The sequence below is a fragment of the Chiloscyllium punctatum genome, chromosome 40 (genome assembly GCF_047496795.1).
Source record: "Chiloscyllium punctatum isolate Juve2018m chromosome 40, sChiPun1.3, whole genome shotgun sequence".
Taxonomy (NCBI): domain Eukaryota; kingdom Metazoa; phylum Chordata; class Chondrichthyes; order Orectolobiformes; family Hemiscylliidae; genus Chiloscyllium; species Chiloscyllium punctatum.
The window spans coordinates 36,131,180-36,153,139 of NC_092778.1; the positions used below are offsets into that span (position 1 = coordinate 36,131,180).

At 41.6% G+C, this 21,960-nt stretch overlaps 1 protein-coding gene across 2 annotated transcripts in view; it reads right to left on the minus strand.

Annotated features, from left to right (window-relative positions):
- Nucleotides 1–336: 336 nt before the first annotated feature.
- The window catches only part of alkbh5 (alkB homolog 5, RNA demethylase), a 35,379-nt gene continuing 13,755 nt past the window's right edge, over nt 337–21,960 (minus strand). Inside the window, exons 2-4 of one of the 2 annotated variants that reach the window (XM_072559555.1) lie at nt 11,563–11,643; nt 4,354–4,509; nt 337–1,310 (exon numbers count right to left, since the gene is read on the minus strand). In XM_072559555.1, coding sequence (XP_072415656.1) covers nt 1,115–1,310; nt 4,354–4,509; nt 11,563–11,643 — 433 coding nt within the window. In that variant the 3' untranslated portion in view covers nt 337–1,114. The remainder of the gene's footprint in view (nt 1,311–4,353; nt 4,510–11,562; nt 11,644–21,960) is intronic. The other variant, XM_072559556.1, reaches the window with a different exon arrangement.

The window sequence follows — 21,960 nt, forward strand, 5'->3', positions numbered from 1 at the left end:
ATCAACCTATTGTTATCTAAGTGAGAATCTTTACAGCTGACTCCCATCTTGTCCTCAAGCAGCATTAACATTTTTTAAAAACAACTAACAAACATACAGGAGCAAAATAATCCTCTTCCCAAGCAAGCAAGCAAAAGGGGTGGATCAAACTGTTGGCCAGTTTTAGAATACTTTCCACATGGTTTGAACCTGGAGGCTTCAGTTCAAGACAGACCTGCTCCACAGATGTGTCATAACATTCTTGACTAGGGTTCATCAAAAAACTTAGTTTGCATATTATTCATTGCATTAAAAATCAACTTAATTCAAAATACATTTAGACATAAATCACACAGGTTAAAGTGGTGCGCTTTGCATTTAATCAAATTTAGCTTTTGTACAAGAAATAAAGTAAGCATCCAAGGTAAAGACCCTGTTGACAGTCAAACTCTCCTTTTGACAGTTACCCAAATTAAAAGTTTTTTATTTTATTTTTTACATAAAATACCTATTTTCATTTACATAACTTTTTAATCATTTGCGTACATTTTAAACTGTCTTTTCAGAACTGTACAACTTTGTTACAAGTCAACACAACTGTGTTTTTCCTTCCCCCTATAAAGGAAATAAATTCCTCAGTAAGAGTTCCTCAGCAACAATATATCTAAAGTTTAGGGACTTTGCAACCCTAACGATGGAAGCGCTGAAGTTTGAAGAAGCACATGATACCATGATACAGTGGCTGCTTCTCATTTCAACAAAAAAAAGTAGCTTCTCATTTTTAAAAAGAAAATTAATTAATATATTTTTAAACACTTTGTTTTCACACGCACAAAGATGTGCATGTTTTTTTGGGTTTTAAATACATAAAACAAAGAAGGGAAAATAGGCTATACAACATTACCCAATAACAAAAGGTTGAATGAAACACAGAGGCCACCTGCCTGCAAACTAATGGCAATCTCCTGCCGTTTTCTAACCTCAGTTCAATAAAATCCTTTTTTCTTGTATTTTTTAAAAAACATTTTCCTCTTTGAATTTGCAGTTACTGTTGAGCTGTTCCATTTAGAACTGAGTAGTGCACTTTTGTCCATCAGCCTTCAAGTTAAAGTTCCATTTTCTCTTCCCTTCCCAATCAGTGTCGTCGCATTTTAACTTTTCGAACTGGACTATCTATTCCTCCACCATCATCACCCTCCTCATCCTCATCATCTACACAATCGTGTGTCTTTCTCCAGTAATTTTCTGAAGCACAGTCACTCCTCCTGCGGTGTTTTGGCAAAATCACAGATCGCCGATTCTCCTCTTTGTCCATCTCTAAAATCCTTGGCCTTTGAAAAGGAAACAAGGCTCACGTTAACATTCCACATCATTCCCAATAACACAGGCGTTATAATCTTTAAGATATATTCAGCTGTATAACAAGTTAAATCATGAATTGACAATTCTCCACAGGTTGCTGACCTAGTGGGATCTTTTCTATCTATATGAAGTCTTGCCTATTTGGACCCCATGTCTTGTGTACACAGATTGTAAGATCCTCGTGAATCTTACAATCAAGTTCAATCCTCAACTCAGCCAACATTGCTACTCAGCTGTCAGTAACTTTTCAGGGAAGTAAAAGAAGAGGACAAATTGCTCCCATCACAGCAGATCAGGCAGCATCCAAGGAGGAGAATTGATATTTCAGGTATAAGCCCTTCATCAGGAATGAGGCTTGTTGGCCAGGGGCTGAGAGATAAATGGGAAGGGGGTGGGGGAAGGTAGCTGAAAAAGCAATAGGTGGATGAAGGCGAGGCGAAAGGTGTTAGGTTGGGGGGGGGGGGGGGGGGGGGGGAAGAAGAGAAATAGAAGAGCGAAGCATGATGGACAGGTCAGGAGGGCAGTGCTGACTTGGAGGTTTCAAACTGGAATAATGTCAGGGGGAGGGGAAACGAGGAAGATGTTGAAATCCACATTTATCCCGAGTTGGTTGCAGGGTCCCAAGGCGGACTGAGGCATTCTTCCTCCAGGGATCAGGTAGTAATGGTTTGGCGGTGGAGCCAGCCCAGGACCTGCTTGTCCTTGACTGAGTGGGAGGGGGAGTTAAAGTCTTCAGCCATGGGGCAGTGGGGTTTGTGGGTGTGGGTGTCCCAGAGATGTTCTTTGAAACGATCTGCAAGGCAGCGTCCTGTCTCCCCAATGTAGAGGTGGTCACATCAGGTGCAACAGCTGCAGTAGAAGACATTGCTAGAGGTACAGGTAAGGAAAGCTTTCCTTACTTTTCCAGCAACACACAACACTATTCCTCATTACAAATTGGCTGAGAATGGCTATCTTCACAGTGGGTTCAAGCACCATTTTGGAACAGCACAAACTGTGCTGACACTGCCTTGCATTTGGACTTAGTGGGCGGCACAGTGGCTCAGTGGTTAGCACTGCTGCCTCATAGCGCCAGAGACCCGGGTTCAATTCCCACCTCAGGCGACCTACCGTGTGGAGTTTGCACATTCTCCCAGTGTCTGCGTGGGTTTCCTCCCACAGTCCAAAGATGTGCAGGTCAGGTGAATTGGTCATGCTAAATTTTCCGTAGTGTTATGCAAGGGGTAAATGTAAGGGTATGGGTGGGTTGTGCTTTGGCGGGTCGGTGTGGACTTGTTGGGCCGAAGGGCCTGTTTCCACACTAAGTAATCTAATCTTAAAAGGTGGCCCCTTGAAATAAGGGATTTAAGAGAGAACTCATCTCCTAAAGTCGGGGCATAAAAGATTGCAGAGTATTTTTTAAAAGGGGAGCATTAAGTTCTTCACATCTCTAAGAACATTTACTCTTCAACTAAAGTCAGATGTAGTGTGGAAAAAGACCTCAGTCTAAATTGGCAATGCCAACCAGATATCCCACCTAATCTAGTCCTATTTGCCAGCACTTGGCCCATACCCCTCTAAACCCTTCCTATTCATATACCCATCCAGATGCCTCTTAAGTGTTGCAATTGTACCAGCCTCCACCACTTCCTCTAGCAGCCCATTTCATATATACCTCCTGCATGAAAACATTGCCCACTTTAGGTCTCTTTTATATCTTTCCTCTTTCACCCTAAACCTATGCCCTCTGGTTCTGGACTCACCAACCTTGTCTATCTATCCAATCCATGCCTTTCATAATTATATAAACCTCTATGAAGTCACCCCTCACAGCCTCCGACGCTCCAGGGAAAACAGCCCCAGCCTGTCCAGCCTCTCCCTGTAGATCAAATCCTCCAACCCTGGCAACATCCTTGTAAATCTTTTCTGAACCCTTCCAAGTTTCACAACATCTTTCTGATAGGAAGACCAGACCAGAATTGTACACAATATTCCAAAAGGGCCCTAACCAATGTCCTGTACAGCTGCAACATGACCTTTCAACTCCTATACTCAATGCTCTGACCAATAAAGGAAAGCATGCCAAACAACATCATCACTATCCTATCTGTGACTCCACTTCCAAGGAGCTATGAACCTGCACTCCAAGGTCTCTGTTCAGCAACACTCCCAAGGACCTTACCATTAAGGTGTAAAAGTCCTGCTAAGATTTGCTTTCCCAAAATGCAACATCTTGCATTTATCTAAATTAAACTTCATCTGCCACTCCTCAACCCATTGGCCCATCTGATCAAGATCCCGTTGTAATCTGAGGTAACCCTCTTCGCTGTCCACTACACCTCCAATTTTGGCGTCATTTGCAAACTTACCAACTATACCTCCTATGTTCACATCCGAATCATTTATATAAATGACGAAACGTAATGGACTCAATACCGATCCTTGTGGCACTCCACTGGTCACAGACCTCCAATCTGAAAAACAACCCTCCACCACCATCCTCTATATTCTACCTTCGAGCCAGTTCTGTATCCAAATAGCAAGTTCTCCTTGCATTCCATGAACTCTAACCTTGCTAACCGGTCTCCCATGGGGAACCTTGTCCAACAAAACAAATTAAATGCTAATACCTTTCATTGCTGATTATGGAATCCTGCTGAGCACAAACCAGTTACAAAGTAACCTCTATTATCTGAGGCAGGGAGAATTTCATCCAGTTAAATCGAATGCTGGATAACAGTTTAGCCAACCATCAGGACTTTGCGATCTTGCCGGATAATCAGATATTCGGACAATAAATGCCGGATAATCGAGGTTCATCTGTACTTTGTTTTACTACGTATAAAAGTGTGACTGGTTGTTGAGAATTTGGATATTCTAAAACATAACCGAGTCCAGCGGACCCATTGTCTATCAAGAACATATATCATGCAGTGCATTCACACATTTACTGTGGGAAAGCTTAAAAAAGAACACTCACTGATATTCCCCAGCACGCGACTTGCTCACTATACAACTTGTTTTCTTTCTTACCTGTGCGCAGCATCTGGATCTGCTTTCCGATGAGACCGTTTCTGTTTTAGTACCACTTGGTATCGGTCACTGTTGGACAGTCTGTTAGACATGTGAACTGGTAACACTGAGCTTGTTAATAATTTTGACTCCAAACGTGGGGCATCTGTCCTTGTTCTGTGGAGCAAAGTACAGGTACAACAGAAAACAAAATTACACAACTGAGCAAATTTGGTCATTGAACATGACTGGTGTAGAACTTCACAACATCACATCTCACCAGGGTAGTGTGTAGTACAGGTTCTTAAAACAACATTCTCATAAGACACACTGTTTGCATGTATTTGTGGAGACACACATGGTCAGGAGGTGGTGGCATGATGGTACTATCACTGGTCTAGTAATCCAGATCCCCAGAATATTGCTCTGTACATGTGGTTTCAAATCCCAACAAGGGTAGCTGGTAGAATTTTAATTTAATCAATAAACTTGTAATTAGAAGCCAACTTAATTGTGACCTATAAACCATAGTCAACTTTTGTAATGAGAAAGTGTATAAAGTATGAGCAGTAGGGAAACAGTTATGTTTTGGGTTGTGTGACAAAGGCTCAGCTAGCATGACTTTGTTTACTGCAAGTTTTTATCTGATCAATGAGGCAAGGGTAGTGGTTTAACAAAGTAATGAATATCCACTGTATAATGCCAGTTAACGAGGTGAGGACTATCCAATGTGTAATGCCAGATGACTTAAGTTTTACTGTTGATGATCGCTGATTGTAACTGTCACTCAATCAATATAGATGTGACCTTATTTGGATGCTGCTTCCTGTAAGTGACTATATAATTCCTTTAGAATCTGCTGTTTGAGAGAAGACAAAGATCTCATGTCTTTGTGTACATGGGTGATCGCACTGTCTCCATGGCATGAAACAAAAAGGAGGTAGAGCCATACTATGTCTCCAAGTGTTTGCTTCGACTAATATGAGAATAGGGAAACAGGATGACAATAAAAACCCAGCCAGTTAACTCAAACCCCCTCTGAAATAGTCTAGAAAGCAACTCTGTTGTATAAAACTGATTGACTTTGGCAGCAGAAATGCCAACAGCAAATCAGCATTATCACTTTGCAGTATTGTCATTACTAACATCTAGGAATCTGTCAAAAATTAGGAGAGCTGTCCCGCATGACTATTGTAAGCCTGACTGTCTAATACTAGTTCACTGCACATACCTCACCACCATTATTGTGCCTGATTATGACCTACCACCAGATGCATAATGGTACGTGGGAGGAATGTTTAATATTGTCTCTGGACTCATCAAGTCTCATGTCATCAGGTCAAACATGAGTAAGGAAATCTCCAGCTAATTATCAACTTTTGCACTCAGTACAGCTGATGGATCAGGACTCTTATAGTGGAGAGCAATCAGAACATCCATCAATGGCAGCAATGCCACAGAGTGTAATGGAGATAAAATACATCAATCCATCACCAAGAATGACTTGGTAGCACAAGTAAAAAGTAAGTTGAATCCTAAAGAACAAAAGCTGTTAGATTATGTCTGTGGCAGATGGAACTAAACAGGGAAAATCCTACAACCACATTCTCAATAATCTACCAGTCATGGATAAATATATACATGACAGTATGAGCTGGGATGATCACTAACAATCCTTGGGGAGACAATATCTCACCTTCAGTGTGTTGCATGGCACTAACACTGAACTAAAATGGGATAGAGTTTGATTTATAGGAAGGCTTTATCTAGCTGAAGAGGGTTCAGAAGAGATTTACAGGATGTTGCCAGGTATGGAAGGTTTGAGTTATAAAGAAAGGCTGGATAGCCCTTTTTCCACTGGAGCTTAGGAGGTAGAGAGGTGGTCTGATAGCAGTTTATAAAATAATAATGAGTACAGATATAGAGTTGATGGTAGTTGTCTTTTCCCCCAAGATTAGGAATTTCAAGACTAGAGGGCACACTTTTAAAGGTGAGAGGAGAAAGATTCAGGAGGTACGAGACAAATTTTTTTTTTAAAAAAAGAGGGTGATGTGCACATGAAATAAACTTTGAGGAAGCTATGGATGCAGGTACAATTACAACTTCTCTGAAAAGACATTTTAGGTGGATACATGAATAGGAAAGGTCTGGAGGGATTGGGCCTGGAACAGGCAGGTGGGAATAATTTAGTTTGGGATCATGTTTGGCATGGACTGTTTGAACTGAAGGGTCTGTTTCTATGCTGTATGAATCAATAGCTGATCCAGCAATTCATAACTGGGCATGCACGAGGTGCTGCAGGCTGACAAACAGATTAGATCCAAGCTCTGCAATCATGCCACATGTGTTACAAGTTGTAGTGGACAATTAAATAACCAAATGGAGGAACCAACTTCACAAAATTTCCCCACGCTTAATGATGGGGAAGCTCACTAAAGTGTAAAAGAAACAGCCAAAGCATTTGCAGTAATCTTCAACCACAATTGGTGTGGATGATCTACCTCAACCTCCTCAGCATCACACATGCCAGTTTTGACCCAATTTAATTCACTCTGGGTGATAAAGAAAAAGCAGAAAGCAGTGGCTATTGCAGAGGCTACAATCCCAGCAACATTCCAGCAATAATACTAATTGTCTCAATGTGCTATAGAATTAGCAGTGTCCCTAGAAAGTGTTCCAATACAGCTAAAACACTGGCATCTAATGAGGCAATATTCCACATTATATGATGTGTACTGTCCACAAAAAAACAGAATAAGTTTAACCACAGCAATTAATATTTTAGTGTATTCACCATCAGTAACGTGATGGAAAGGTTCATCAACTGTTATCAGGTGGTTCTCGCTAATCAGTAACCTGCTCAAATGACAGTTTGGTTTCTGCCATGGGGATCTCATTACATCCTTGGTCCCAACAAAGACAAAAGAGCTGAGCTACAAAGGAAAGGTGAGAATGAATCTTCCTGACATCAAGATAGCATTTAGTAGAGAATGGCAAAGAACCCTTGCAAAACTGGCATCAATTGGGGGAAATTCTCTGCCATTTGGAATCATATGCAGCATAAAGGAAGATGGTGCGGTTATTGGAAATCAATCATGCTCATGATCATATAAAGATGAGCACAACTCATGATTTCTCAGATCATGAAACAGTCCTTGTAAATATATTTCAAAACCTGAATAATATTTATGCTTGAGGGGAGTAGCAAGTAACATAGATGGTCATTGCTGACCTCCCTTCAAGGGAGAAGCAAACCATTTCCTCATGGCTTTTCATGGCATTATTACCAATTTCCCCACTGTTATCATGGGAGTTATCAGTGACCAGAAACCGAACTGTGCAGCCATACAGACTGTGACCTCAACAGCAGCGGCTAGGCTATTAACTCATCTGACTCCCTGTTACGGACCAGACCAAACCCCCTCAAAATCTATTAGGGTAGCCGAGACCACAACTTTCTCATTTTCAAAGTATGTATATGGTGTTGCATTTCAGATGCAATTTACTGACTAACTGGTCAAACTACTGACATTAAGCAAAACACTTTTTACACTACAGTTAAAATACAGACAAAATAAAAAGAATTGGTTTAATTGTAATTATTGAAATGCTTAAAAAAATGTAATATAAACACACAACTGATTAACTGTTTCAACATAGTAACATCTCAAATACATCCTTGGCAAAAACAAATGGTCTCACATGCAATTCTAGCAACACGAAGAAAACCACAGCTTTCAGCTGAGAGAGGGGGGAGAAAAAAAAAGTTTCCACATCCAGCTTCAAGACCCAGCAACTGCAGAAGACGAACTAAAAATCCTAGTTCTGTGAGAGCTTAACCTCACCCATTCAGCAGCTTCAATTATTCCAACTAAAAGAAAAAAAAAGGCCTCAAGTTGTTCACACGACTGGCTTTGAGCAGATTGCTCAGCAACTCTGTCTCAACCTCTCGTTATAATACAAGGATTAAAAACCTCTTAAAATCACAGCGTTGTCACACTATACAAAACCTGTCCACCATCTACAAGGCACAAATGTGGACTGTAATAGAATACTCTCCCCTAGCCTAATGCAAGAACCTGGTATCCAAACCACCATTTCCAATATTCACTCATTCTAACTCCCAATGCAGTAGGAGCAGTGTAGATCACCTCTATATCAGCTGTGACAACACAGCAAGGCTTTTCGACAGCATGGTTCAAATCAGTCACCTCTACCTCCCTAGAAGGGAGAGGGCAACAGTACCACCTGCAAATGGCCCCTTCATGTCATATACTGGATTAGTGGTGCTGGAAGAGCACAGCAGTTCAGGCAGCATCCAAGTAGCTTCGAAATCGACGTTTTGGGCAAAAGCCCTTCATCAGGAATCCTGATGAAGGGCTTTTGCCCGAAACGTCGATTTCAAAGCTACTTGGATGCTGCCTGAACTGCTGTGCTCTTCCAGCACCACTAATCCAGTATTTGGTTTCCAGCATCTGCAGTCATTGTTTTTACCCCTTCATGTCATACACCAGGCTGACTTGGAATAAAATGTAGGAAAATGAAAGGCTATGCATAAAGATAGGTAGGAAGGGAAGTGGTGAGGATCATAGAATCAAAGAATCCCTTTAGGTGTTGAAACAGGCCTTTTGACCCAACAAGTCCACACCGACCCTCTGAAGAGTAACCCAGCCAGACCCATTCCCCTATATTTACTCCTGACTAATGCACCTAACGACACATCCTTGAACACTATGGGCAAATTTAGCATGGTCAATTCACCTAATCTGCACATCTTTGGACTGTGGGAAGAAACCCACGCAGATGCAGGGAGAATGTGCAAATTCCACAGAGACCAAAAGGACGACACAAGGGATCTGCAGAGAGATATAGAAAGTTTAAGCAAGTGGGCAAAATTTTGCCAGATGAAATATGGGGTAAATGTGAGGTTATGCACTTTGGCAAGAAGAATAGATGGGCTGAATCTAATCTAAATGGAGAAACACAACAGAAAGCTACAGAACAGGGGGTGTTTAAGAGTCCTCGCTCAAAAACAAAAATGTAACATCCAAGTCCAGCAGGTAAAGCGGCAGGCAAATGAAATGTTGGCCTTTATTTCAAAGGGAATTGAGTTTTAGCTAAAGTTGTACAAAGCACTACTCAGGGCAGTTGGAATACTACGAACAGTTTTGTGCCCCTTATTTAAAAGGAGCTACATTGAAATTGAAGTTCAGAGAAGGGTCATAAAGCTGATGCAGAATATGGAGGGACTATCTTATGAGCAGAGCTTCGGCCTGTACTCATTGGAATATGGAAGAATGAAGATCAATCTAATTGAAACAAGATTCTTAAGGGACTGAGTGTAGATATGCCAATTATTTTCTCTTATGGGAGTGTCTAGGATTAGAGGGCATAATTAGGAGTTACACAAGATGCAGAGGAGGAGGAGGAATTTTTTTCAGAGGATGGCAAATCTGTGCATTTCTTTTAAACTACAGAGTTGTTGAGACTGGATCATTAAGAATAACAAAGACTGAGGTAGACAGACTTTTGCTCAAAAGGGAATAGAATTATAGGAAAAGGGCAAAAAAGTGGAGTTTAAGATTATCAGATCACGGTGATCTCGAAATGGTGGAGCAGACAAAAATGGGCTGATTGGCCTCCTTCTGCTCGTGTATCCTAAAATTCTTCTAGTCAGCAAGGCTCATATCTCAAGCAGAAACAAAATACAAGACATACAGAGGCAGATGGATTAAATGCAAAATGTCTGACACTAATGAGAGATGATGTGGGTTTATGGCTGACTCAAGAGTCTCCAATGACGTTTGCAACTAAGTGGGCAGCACAGTGATGATGTTTGGATCTCTATCTAGACTAACATCCATTGCATTTACTGTCTCTCTCCCAGTGAGCGAAAGACTGAGTAAACAATTCAAGAAACTGAAACCATGATTAGGATTGCAAGTCTAACATTTTAAAAAAAACTTGCGCTGCATTTTGGAAAGGCAAAATAGGACAGGAAGTATAGACTTAATGGTAAAATCCTGGGGAGTGTTGCGGAACAAAGACCTTGGAGTGCAGACTCATAGGTCCTTGAAAGTGGAGTTGCAGGTAGATAGGATAGTGAAGGTAGCTTATGGTATGCTTTCCTTTATTAGTCAAAGCACTTTTGGAATAGTGTGCGCAATTCTGGTTTCCCGGTCTATTGGAAGGATGTTGTGAAACTTGAAAAGATTTACAAGGATGTTGCAGAGGTTGGAGGGTTTGAGCTACAGGGAGAGGCTGAACAGGCTGGGGCTGTTTTCCCTGGAGTGTCAGATGCTTAGGGATGATCTTGTAGGGGTTTATAAAACCACAAGGCACATGGATAGGTCTTTTTCGGTGTTGGGGGGGGGGGCGTTCCAAAACTCTAGGGCATAGGTTTAAGGTGAGAGGAGAAAGATTTAAAAGAGATCCAAGGGGCAATGTTTTCATTCAAAGGGTGGCATGTGTATGGCACGAGCTGCCAGAAGAAGGGGGAGGAGACTAGTACAATCACAACATTTAAGAGGGTATATGAATAGGAAGGGTTTAGAGGGATATGGAGACAATGCTTTCTCCCCACCCTCCTCTCATTTATCTCTCCACCCTTCAGGCACTCTGCCTCTATTCCTGATGAAGGGCTTTTGCCCAAAACATCGATTTTCCTGCTCCTCAGATGCTGCCTGAACTGCTGTGATTAGCACCACTAATCTAGAATCTGGTTTCAGCATCTGCAGCCCTTGTTTTTACTTAGACAATGAGATCTGCAGATGCTGGAGATCACAGTTGAGTGTGCGCTGCTGGTAAAACACAGCAGGCAGCATCAGAGGAGCAGGAAAATTGACGTTTCGGACTGGAGCCCTTCCTGATGAGTTCCTGAAGGAGGGCTCTGGCCCGAAAAATCAATTTTCCTGCTCCTCAAATGCTGCCCTAGAGGGATATTGGCCAAGCGCTGGCAAATGAGACTAGATGAGCTTAGGATGTCTGGTTGGCATGGACGAGTTGGACTGAAGGGCCTGTTTCCATGCTATACATCTATGACTGACAGAAAACTCTACTTGTGATCAGGGGCAAAACCAACTTCTTTAGCTTCATATCTCATTCTTTTAGTTATTCAACAATTACAATGAGAAGGGATAGAAAGATTTAAAAAAACAAAATTCAGCAAACAGAAGAGCACAATGGTTGGTGTTAAAAAGTGCAACTCAAAAGAAAATGATAAGCTCTTACTTCCGTAGTATTATAACAGCCCTCCGCTCCCTGATATCTTGAGGTCGAATGCAGTGAGTTATTTCATCTGCAGCGTAATCACTGTAAGGAAAGAACAGATCAAGAGTCACTGGGAAAAATTCCATCTGTTTTACCCACACAGACCTTTGTTTATGCAACGTGATTACATTTACCTCACCTCTCTTTCATTTTCTAAATGATCTACTTCAGCAAATCTGGACTTGTGAAGCTTAAAAAATCATGGCAACTGAAAGTGAAAATCACTAAGGTATGCTATGATGGAAGGCATCACTGTTCAGAATGATGCTGCCAATTCCTAATCTCTACACATACATCATTACTGAAAGCTTAGGTGCAGGCACTCTTACAAGAGACCAGAGAGACACTGATTCAAATCAAGGATTTTGTCACACCCCATAGGTGATACTTGCTAAATCTTTTGACACTATGACCTACTTTCATGGCTTGAGAAAGGGGAAAAAAAACTGACAGTTAGCCTATTGCAAGAACTGTAGGACTGAAGGAGGGAGAATTGTGAAAGCAGGAACAGAAGTGGTGCCAACAGATCAAAAACCTAGATTTTTAAAGAGCAGGAATTAGGCCTCAATATCAATTATGCCTTAATGGCCATTAAAAGCACAATTTTAAAGGGCGCTTGCGGCTGCTAACTTGATCAAGAGAGCTTCACTGAAGCTGTTGCTGGCTTGGTGACTGCAATTCTAGAATTTGGCTTGTGACCATGCTGGAATCTATACAGAAGATCGCAGCGAGTCACACAGCATTCATGAAGAGAGCAAGCTAATGTTTCGAGTCTATGTGACTCTTCACAGCTGGAGGGGTAAGCATTTATGCTATGGGGGTGGAGTGTTGTTTTGCCATTCTTTTTGACACCAGCACCCAATGTGTCTAACTCCCAGGCTTGAAGGAGAAGACAGTCTCAGGAGTGGGGGAGGAGCATGGTGCCAGAGAACACAAATTAAAGAAAAAAGGGAAGAAATGGAAGTCGGTTCAATTTAAAAAAGGTGTTGAAGTCAATATTTAGCCCAGAAGACTGTCATGTGTCTAGTCTGAAGATATGGTGTTCCTCCAGTTTGCGCTATATGGACTGGAACACTGTAGTTAAGTGGGCATGTGAGCAGGACACTGTTGAAATGAGCAGCTTGGGGAAGGTTGGGTCACCTGCACTCAGACCAGATGCGTTCTATAAAGCGGTTACCCAGTATGTGTTTGGTTTCTCCAATATACAGTAGGCCACATTGGGTGCAGCGAATACAATACACAAGATTGAAGGAGGGACAGGTGAAATGCTGCTTCACCTGGAAAGATGGTTTATGCCCTTGGATTTTGAGCTGGGTGAAGGGGCAGGTTTTGCACCTTCTGAGGTTAAATGGGAAGGTACTGTGGTGCTGGTGGTTATGGAATGGACTAGGTGGCCCAGAGGGAACAATCCCTGCTAAATGCAGGCAGGAGGAGAGGGGAAGATGTGTTTGGTGCTGGTATTCTGCTGGAGTTATCTGAAATAGCCGAGAATGATCCTTTGAATACGGAGGCTGGTGGGATGAAAAGTGAGGACAAGGGGAACAAGGAACAAGCCGAGCTAACAAACTGTCCTGGAGCAAGATGGAGATAGAGGGATTGGACATCCATAGTAACTGGATGCAGTTAAGGTTAGGAAACTGGAAAGTTTCAATATACCTTCATGTAACCAGAGAAGGTGCAACTCCTACCTGCTCACTTTCCAAAAGCCTGAGCAGTAGTATTTCACCTCTACCTCCTCCAATCTGGTATATTGGATCTGCTGCATCCAATGTAACCTACTCTATATTGGAGAAAACTAAATGCAGACTGGATGACCGCTTTGCAGAATACGTCCAGTACGTGCACAAGCATGACCCGGACTTTCCTGCAACGAGTCATTTCAATACAGCATCCTGCTCACGTCCACTCATCTGTCCTTGGCATACGGCAGTGTTCTACTGAATCAAAGTGTAAACTGGAGGAAAATCTCTTCTTCAGACTAGGTACTTTACAGTCTTCTGGACTTCTTATTGATTTCAACACCTTCAGATTGTGAACTTATTCCCATTTCTTCCCTTTTAGTTTTACTTGTCATATTCTGTTACCATGTCCTCTCTCCACTCCCCCTAACCCCAATGGGCCTGTCTTCTCTTTCAAATCTGGTAGTTAGGCACACTGTTCTGCCATTCTCACATTCTGATCACAACCTAAACTATCAACATCTTTTCTCCACCAGCACCGTACACCTCAACAGCACCAACTGCTTCCCCGTCCACCTATGGCATACATGCTGACCCCCTCCACACTTCACTTCAGCTTTGATGGAGTCCTCTAGACTCTAAATGCTAGCTTGCTCTCTCCACGGTTAGCTGTCTGACCTGCTCAGACCTGCAGTACTGGTTGTTTTCAGTACAGATTCCAGCATCTAGAGTGATTTGCTCCTGTACTGGAATTAAAGCAGAGTTGGGGAAGCCCTCCTTCAGACCACAAACCCAACTGGAGTGTCCAACACGAGCACCAACATAAGGCATCACAAAAAGTGAACCCATTTCAATGGTGCGCACATCAGAGAAAGGCAGCTACAAATGTGGTTGCTAACTTAAGATGTCACTGTATCTTTTACTATATGAAGCAACGGCCTATGATATAGTCCTGCAGGAGTTCATGTGCACAATGTGAACAAGGTGAAGATGCGTCTCTGGCCAGAGGACGGAGAAACATTGCAAATTAGGAGAGATCCAAAAGAACTATTGCTACTCCTAAAATTATGTATCTTGACTGGTGCCAAAAAAAAATGGTACTCCCATTAAGTGCCATTATATTCGGGAAGTTGAGTTTTATCTACACAAATGAAGCCCCACAACCATAAGGAAAAATTTAGCAAATGGGCAGTGAATCATTGAAATAAATGAGAACATGTTGATAAATAGACAGTTGTGCTGAGAGCAGCTGTGGTAAGCAAATTGGGACTGCCAAAATTAGATCTTTAACAGAAAACAGGACAGAAGCAGCAAAATCAAATGGGCTCAAGAACAACCTCACCTACAGAAATATCAAGGCTGTCAGCCTGAAAAACTTAGTGTTCACACATATCTTGCAATATCACAAGTGTATGATATAAATTCCAACATAGAAACTATGAATGGTAGAAATATGAATGGAGCAATGCAGCTGGTCAGAGGGGAGCATAGAACAGTACAGCACAGGAACAGGCCCTTTGGCCCACAATGTTGTGCTGAACATGATTACAAACTAAACTACTGCACGCTGCCTGCTTGTGGGCCATAGCCCTGCATTCCTTGCATATTCATATACTTATCTAATAGTCCCTTAAATGCCCCTATTTTATCTCCCTCCACCACCACCCCAGCAATGTGTTCAACTCCGACCACTAAAAAAAAAACTTGTCCTTCATCTCCTTTGAACTTTCCCCCTTGTATCTTAAATGCTTACCCCCCAGTATTAGGACATCTCCATGCACCAGGAAAGGTGTGGGGTGGGGTGGGGTGGATTCTGACTGTCAAATCTACTGGTGCCTCTGTTTTATCAACTTTACAGGTCTCCCCTCAGCCTCTGCTGCTCCAGAGAAAATAACCCTAATATTCTCTGCTCTCCTGTAGCTCATATCCTCTAATCCAGACTACATCCTGATAAACCTCTTCTGCACCCTCTCCAAAGCTTTTCCTTAACATTGGAGTGCAGCACCTCATACTTGCCCAGATTAAGCTCCATCTATAATTTCTCTGCCCGTCTCTGCAGCTGATCTATATCCTGCGGTATCGACAACCTTCTACGCTATCCTCAACTCTCCAATTTTTGGGTCTGCAAATTTACTAACCCACCCATCTACATTTTCATCCAAATGAATTTTTTTTAATGTATGACAAGCAGACGTCCCAGAATGGATTCCCACAGACCACCACTATTCAGACCTCCAGCCAGAAAAACACCCTTCCACCACTACCTTCGGCTTTTTACATGCAAGCCCATTCTGAATCCAAGCAGCCAAGTCACCATAGATTCCACACATCGCAATCTTCTCAAAGAGCCTACCAAGGGGAAAGCCTATCTAGTCAAAAGCCTTACTAAAATCCATGCAGACAACATTCACTGCTCTACCTTCATTGAAGTGAGTTGATGAAGGTGATCAATTAATAAGACAGACATGACCTGCACTGCATAAAGCCACACTAACTGTCCCTAATTAGGCCTTGAGTCTTTGAAAAATGCCTGGAGTATTATCTTTTAATCACAATGCTGAGCATTGCTCTTTTCCCCTCCCTTCATCATAAATGTCTCTCCAGCCAGCAACACCCACATTCTTCAAGTTTTTAAAACAAGGTATTCATCAATTCCCTTTTAAAATGTCAATATTGAATCTGCTTTGTGGTCCTTTCCCAAAATCAGAATATGCTATGTGGCTAGAAACCTTCCTCATACTGCCTCCGATTTTTGTCAATAATCTAAAATTCATGACTTCCAGGTTATTTGGAACTCTTACCTGTTGAATATAGTGATACTAAATGATCTGGAACTCAAACCTATTGGTAGGTCACTGACTCTTGCCAATAGAAATAGATTAAATAATGAAAGCTATCAATATCTTGATTTTGAATCCATCAAATCTGATTTCAGTGAGATTCAAGGAAAATGCACATTCTGCAATCTACTCTTATATCTTAAGCCTTGCATGCCTCATCATTCGACTAAGTGTCTGCGGCAGCCTCTCCAAGACATTGATGCAATCCCTCTTAACATGCGCAGTGCATAGGATTGGCTAAAACTCTTCAGTTGAAGCCTCACAGGAGTTTTAAAATTTAGCATAACCTTTTTGCTTTTGTACTTTGTTCCTTCTATTGATAAAGGCAAGCAATCCTATGTGTTTTTACAGCCTTTTCAATTTGTTCTACTACCTTTAAAAAGTGTTGTGTAAAAATGCACCCCGAGGTCACCTTTTTCTACAGATAAAAAAAGTGTATTCCTGTGCTTTACACCCCCCACTCCATCCCACTTTGTTAAAGAACCAATCTGTTCAGCTTCTAAGTGCTTAAATTATTGAAACTACTTACTGCTCTAGATACTTAATACTTCTAGGTTAACCCTCAAAGATCAGCAAGGCAGCCTGTGTGTGGAGCCACAGAAAATGGGGGAGATACTAAATGAATATTTTGCATCAGTATTTACTGTGGAAAGGATATGGAAGATATAGACTGTAGGGAAATAGATAGTGACATCTTGCAAAATGTCCATATTACAGTGGAGGATGTGCTGGATGTCTTGAGATAGTTAAAAGTGGATAAATCCCCAGGACCTGATCAGGTGCACTTGAGAACTCTGTGGGAAGCTAGAGAAGTGATTGCTGGGCCTCTTGCTGAGATATTTGTATCATCGATAGTCACAGGTGAGGTGCCGGAAGACTGGAGGTTGGCAAACGTGGTGCCACTGTTTAAGAAGGGTGGTAAGGACCAGCCAGGGGACTATAGACCGGTGAGCCTGACCTCGGTGGTGGGCAAGTTGTTGGAGGGAATCCTGAGGGACAGGATGTACATGTATTTGGAAAGGCAAGGACTGATTAGGGATAGTCAACATGGCTTTGTGTGGGGAAAAATCATGTCTCATACACTTGATTGAGTTTTTTGAAGTAACAAAGATGATTGATGAGGGCAGAGCAATAGATGTGATCGGTATGGACTTCAGTAAGGCGGTCAACAAGGTTCTCCATGGGAGACTGATTAGCAAGGTTAGATCTCATGAATACAGGGAGAACTAGCCATTTGGATACAGAACTGGCTCAAAAAGGTAGAAGACAGAGGGTGGTGGAGGAGAGTTGTTTTTCAGACTGGAGGCCTGTGATCAGTGGAGTGCCACAAGGATCGGTGCTGGGTCCTCTACTTTTTGTCATTTACACAAATGATTTGGATGCGAGCATAAGAGGTACAGTTAGTACGTTTGCAGATGACACCAAAATTGGAGGTGTAGTGGACAGCGAAGAGGGTTACCTCAGATTACAACAGGATCTGGACCAGATGGACCAATGGGCCGAGAAGTGGCAGATGGAGTTTAATTCAGATAAATGCAAGGTGCTGCGTTTTGGGAAAGCAAATCTTAGCAGCACTTATACACTTAATGGTAAAAGGTCCTAGGGAGTGTTGCTGAACAAAGGAGACCTTGGAGTGCAAGTTCATAGCTCCTTGAAAAGTGGAGTCGCAGGTAGATTGGATCTTGAAGGCAGCGTTTGGTATGCTTTCCTTTGTTGGAAAGAGTATTGAGTACAGGAGTTGGGATGTCATGTTGCGGCTATACAGGACATTGGTTAGGCCACTGCTGATTCTGGTCTCCTTCCTATCAGAAAGATGTTGTGAAACTTGAAAGGGGTTCAGAAAAGATTTACAAGGATGTTGCCAGGGTTGGAGGATTTGAGCTACAGGGAGAGGCTGAACAGGCTGGGGCTGTATTCCCTGGAGTGAAGGCTGAGGGGTGACCTTATAGAGGTTTACAAAATTATGAGGGGCATGGATAGGATAAATAGGCAAAGTCTTTTTCCTGAGGTCAGGGTGTCCAGAAGGGCATAGGCTTAGGGTGAAAGGGGAAAGATATAAAAAGAGACCTAAGGGGCTTCTTTTTCATGCAGAGGGTGGTACGTGTATGGAATGCACTGCCAGAGGATGTGGAGGAGGCTGGTACAATTGCAACATTTAAGAGGCATTTGGATGGGTATATGAATAGGAACGGTTTGGAGGGATATGGGCCGAGTGCTGGTAGGTGGGACTAGATTGGCTTGGGATATCTGGTCAGCATGGACTGGTTGGACCGAAGAGTCTGTTTCCATGCTGTACATCTCTATAACTTATTAGCATGCTGGTATGCAAATATTTCACCCACCTCCACTTGCATTTATATATTAGAATTGCTACTAGATAAACCGAGTTCAACAACTAAACTGTCTAGTTGGGGATCTCACTTCCTATGGCTTTTCCGACCGAATACACACAATGTGACTTAGCCCAGATATTGAATAGAAAGCATAATTCAACAGCTCATAGTGAGATTACATGAATATGGATGGCACATGTTCTTCTACTGAGAGAGAATAGATCAGACTTTGCTTTCAGCCATAAACGTAATAAAACAGGCCTTCATAATTTAGTGCCGTTATCACAAGCAATTCTCCTCAGACAAACTGATGGCAATGACCTTAGGAATCCTACCCTTTCCAGTATCATTCATTTCTATTTTGTGCTGCAATTTATACATTTGAGATATTTTGTTGACACAAACTCTTGAGTGTAAGGCTGGAATAGGTGGATTAAACTGAAGGGTAGCAGCTTTTCCACAGGCCCTCCTGTCAATCAGACAGACACGAATAGTGCACACGATTTCAACACATTAGAGTAAAACTATAAAACGTGAGGGAGAAGTACAATAAGAAATTTAAACCTAAATTATCGCCAAATTAAGTCATGACATAGAAGATCAACAGTATTAACTAAACATGTGAAATTATAACATGAGCTCTATACTAGGTACATTAAGAACTCAAAACTAGATTTCAACTGAGAAAGGACATGAATTCTGTACTTGAGGTTGTCAATATTCTTTCAGGTGAATTACATCCATGAGTGCTCATGCTATGACTGCATAAAGTGTACAAATGATGTAGAAGAATCTCTATTATCCAGCAGTTGATCAAAATTTCAGATTATCTGGAAAGCTACCTTAAGTTATCCAGCATTTGATTAAGTAAACGAAAGAGTCTCCACCTGTGTCCTGTAGATAATTGAAATTCCTTTGTACTATACTCGGAGAAAGAAACTTATTTTCACTTGAACCATCTCCAAATCAAATCTAACTCTTACTCATACTACTTTCAATTAGGAATGTCACATCTTTATCTTCAGTTGTAGAAAGGAAACTGAAGCGAGGGGGTGGCATTATCTCTTTGCTATTTCCTGTCTCTGTACCACAAAAACCACAATGGAGGGCAGGGAGTAAATCTGAACATAAGCAAAAGAGATCAGATTTTTAAAAAATACCTGCATTCTGATAATCTGGCATGAAGTTGGTCAGAAGTGCAGGATGGATGAGCTAATATATTTTTGGATCAAGACACACTAAAGCAACATGGGTGGGTGTGGATGCCAACATACATAGCCATTGAGAGAAATCAACCTTTTGTCCCTGAAGTCTGTTACATCATTGAATAATACCACAGTGAATATGATTGAAGCCTCAGCTCCACTTTCCTGCCTGCCTCCCATAGCCTTCAAAAGATCAAAAAACTGTCCAATTAAGTCCTGGAAGCTTTCCTTGAGCCATCCTCTACTTCTCCCTATTAGTTTGCTTCCATACCAATGTCTTTGCAAGTAGCTGAGCTATCAGCACAAGTCTGGTCAGCTCAGGGTTTAATTGAGTGAGTCATCAAGTAAGAGCTTATCATTGTGACAGGCTGGTCACCAATCTAAGACAATTTGCGGTCCTCCTCTTGCACTGTGTGCCCTTGATAAAATTAATAATTTTAAAAGGTTAACAGGGATCTTAATATGGATCAACTTCAAAATACACATGTTCTGCCCTCTGGTGATAAGCAGTACTGCTGCAGATTGGGCAATGACGAAGCACTTAGCATAACAATTTATTACTGTTTTAAAATGTAACATTTAATTTATGCCCCTGATTTTATCATAAAAAACCAACCACAAAAGAGAGCACCAATTTAGAGCCTTTAGCAAAGTACAAATGAGCATTTAAAAAACTTCCTGAATGTCAAGTAGAATGATGTAAAAAAGTATATATTCCCATTTCAAAACTTGCTGTTTTCATGTTCTAATGTGTGGCGTTAGAGTTAGAGGATGGCATAATCTTTATTTCAAACACTGCAGGTTTTGGGTTTAAGTACCAAACTGCGGATGTAAGGACTTAACCTAAAACAACACAGTGCAGCACCGGCAGGAGGTACCATCTTTCAGGGCATTCACTACCTGTCTGCCAATTAGGTAGGTGTTAAAAGACACATGGTACTAAATGACAAAAGAACAGGGAAGTTTTTTTATTTCTGTGTGAAGTGACTCCACAGAGTCCAGTTTCTGGTCACCAACTCAGCCTTTATTTTTTGTGCAAAGTACATGACACTGACCCAGCTAGCTCAGAGCCTGCTTGAGAGCAGAACCCCTGACACTTCTATTCATATGTGAGAGCCAGGGCTCCCTAACTGTACCAGGTTAACAGCCTCAATCAGGGAACTCATTTGATGAGGTCCACCTGGCTGACCTCGTACCAAACAACACAGTGAATAAAGCTCCTGCTTTAATTTTATTACCAAAAGAAATCACTTGGTCATTTATCTGTCTGCTGTTGTGGGACCTTACTTTCATGTTTGCCTATATAGTTGCAGCAACTAAATTTGTGAAAAATTGGCTGTGGATTGCTCGAGAAACTGAAACACAATATACGCATGCAAATTATTTCTTTATTTATCAAACAGCCCCAGATCAAGTTATCAAATAAGAGGGTCGTGATGAATTGAAAACTCAAAAATGGACAATGATATTTTAATTAGTAAATAAAAATGAGCACCAAGTACAACCATTGGGCATGTCACCCCAGCAGTTTAATCTTTTGATGAATTTGTTGGTAAAATTGCACAACTTTTATTTCTATACCTTTAATATAACAGGTTTCAGCACTTCAAAGGAGCAAACCAAAATGATCACCATGTCACAGTGACATTAGGACAGGACTGGAGATAGTAATTTGCTCTGCTAACCTTCAGGAAATTTGATGTCCTGGTGACAGGGTTGTATGACTCTTAGTCTTGCAGGCGGTTTGTAAAACTTTACATGGCCATCTCCTGCTACTGAGAGTCAATTTACAGTGCCATCTTCTGCTATTCAGAAAGAATAAGATCATTGCAGTTAAGATTCCAACCAAACCCTGCAGTTTAAAAAAAATTGCACGAGATCTTGCCATTAAGGAATGATCTAATCACTATTTCTTGAGTGGCATGTGACTATGGGGGATTGGTTGGCAATTGTCTTGTGGGCATTGGTGGGATGAAAGATCTCGTATGAAAAGAACTGGTCCCTTTGTTCAGGGTGGTCTCTTGACATACTTTGCAGTGCTTGTGGATCTGTGTTAGGAATTCCTTCAAAAACCTTGTACTTGCTTAATAAGTTTTGGCTGTTCACAGAAGTTGGTGCATTGCAGTTGCCTCAAGCATGTAAGAATCTCAAGAAAAACAAACAGATCAATAGTTTGGTCAAAGTAATAGGTTGTAAGGAATCTCTTACAGGAAGAAAGAAAAACAGAGGTAAAGAATTCTAGAGCATAGTGCTTTGCAAACTGGATTGACACCTGCCAACAAAGCATGTAAAACAAGGGATG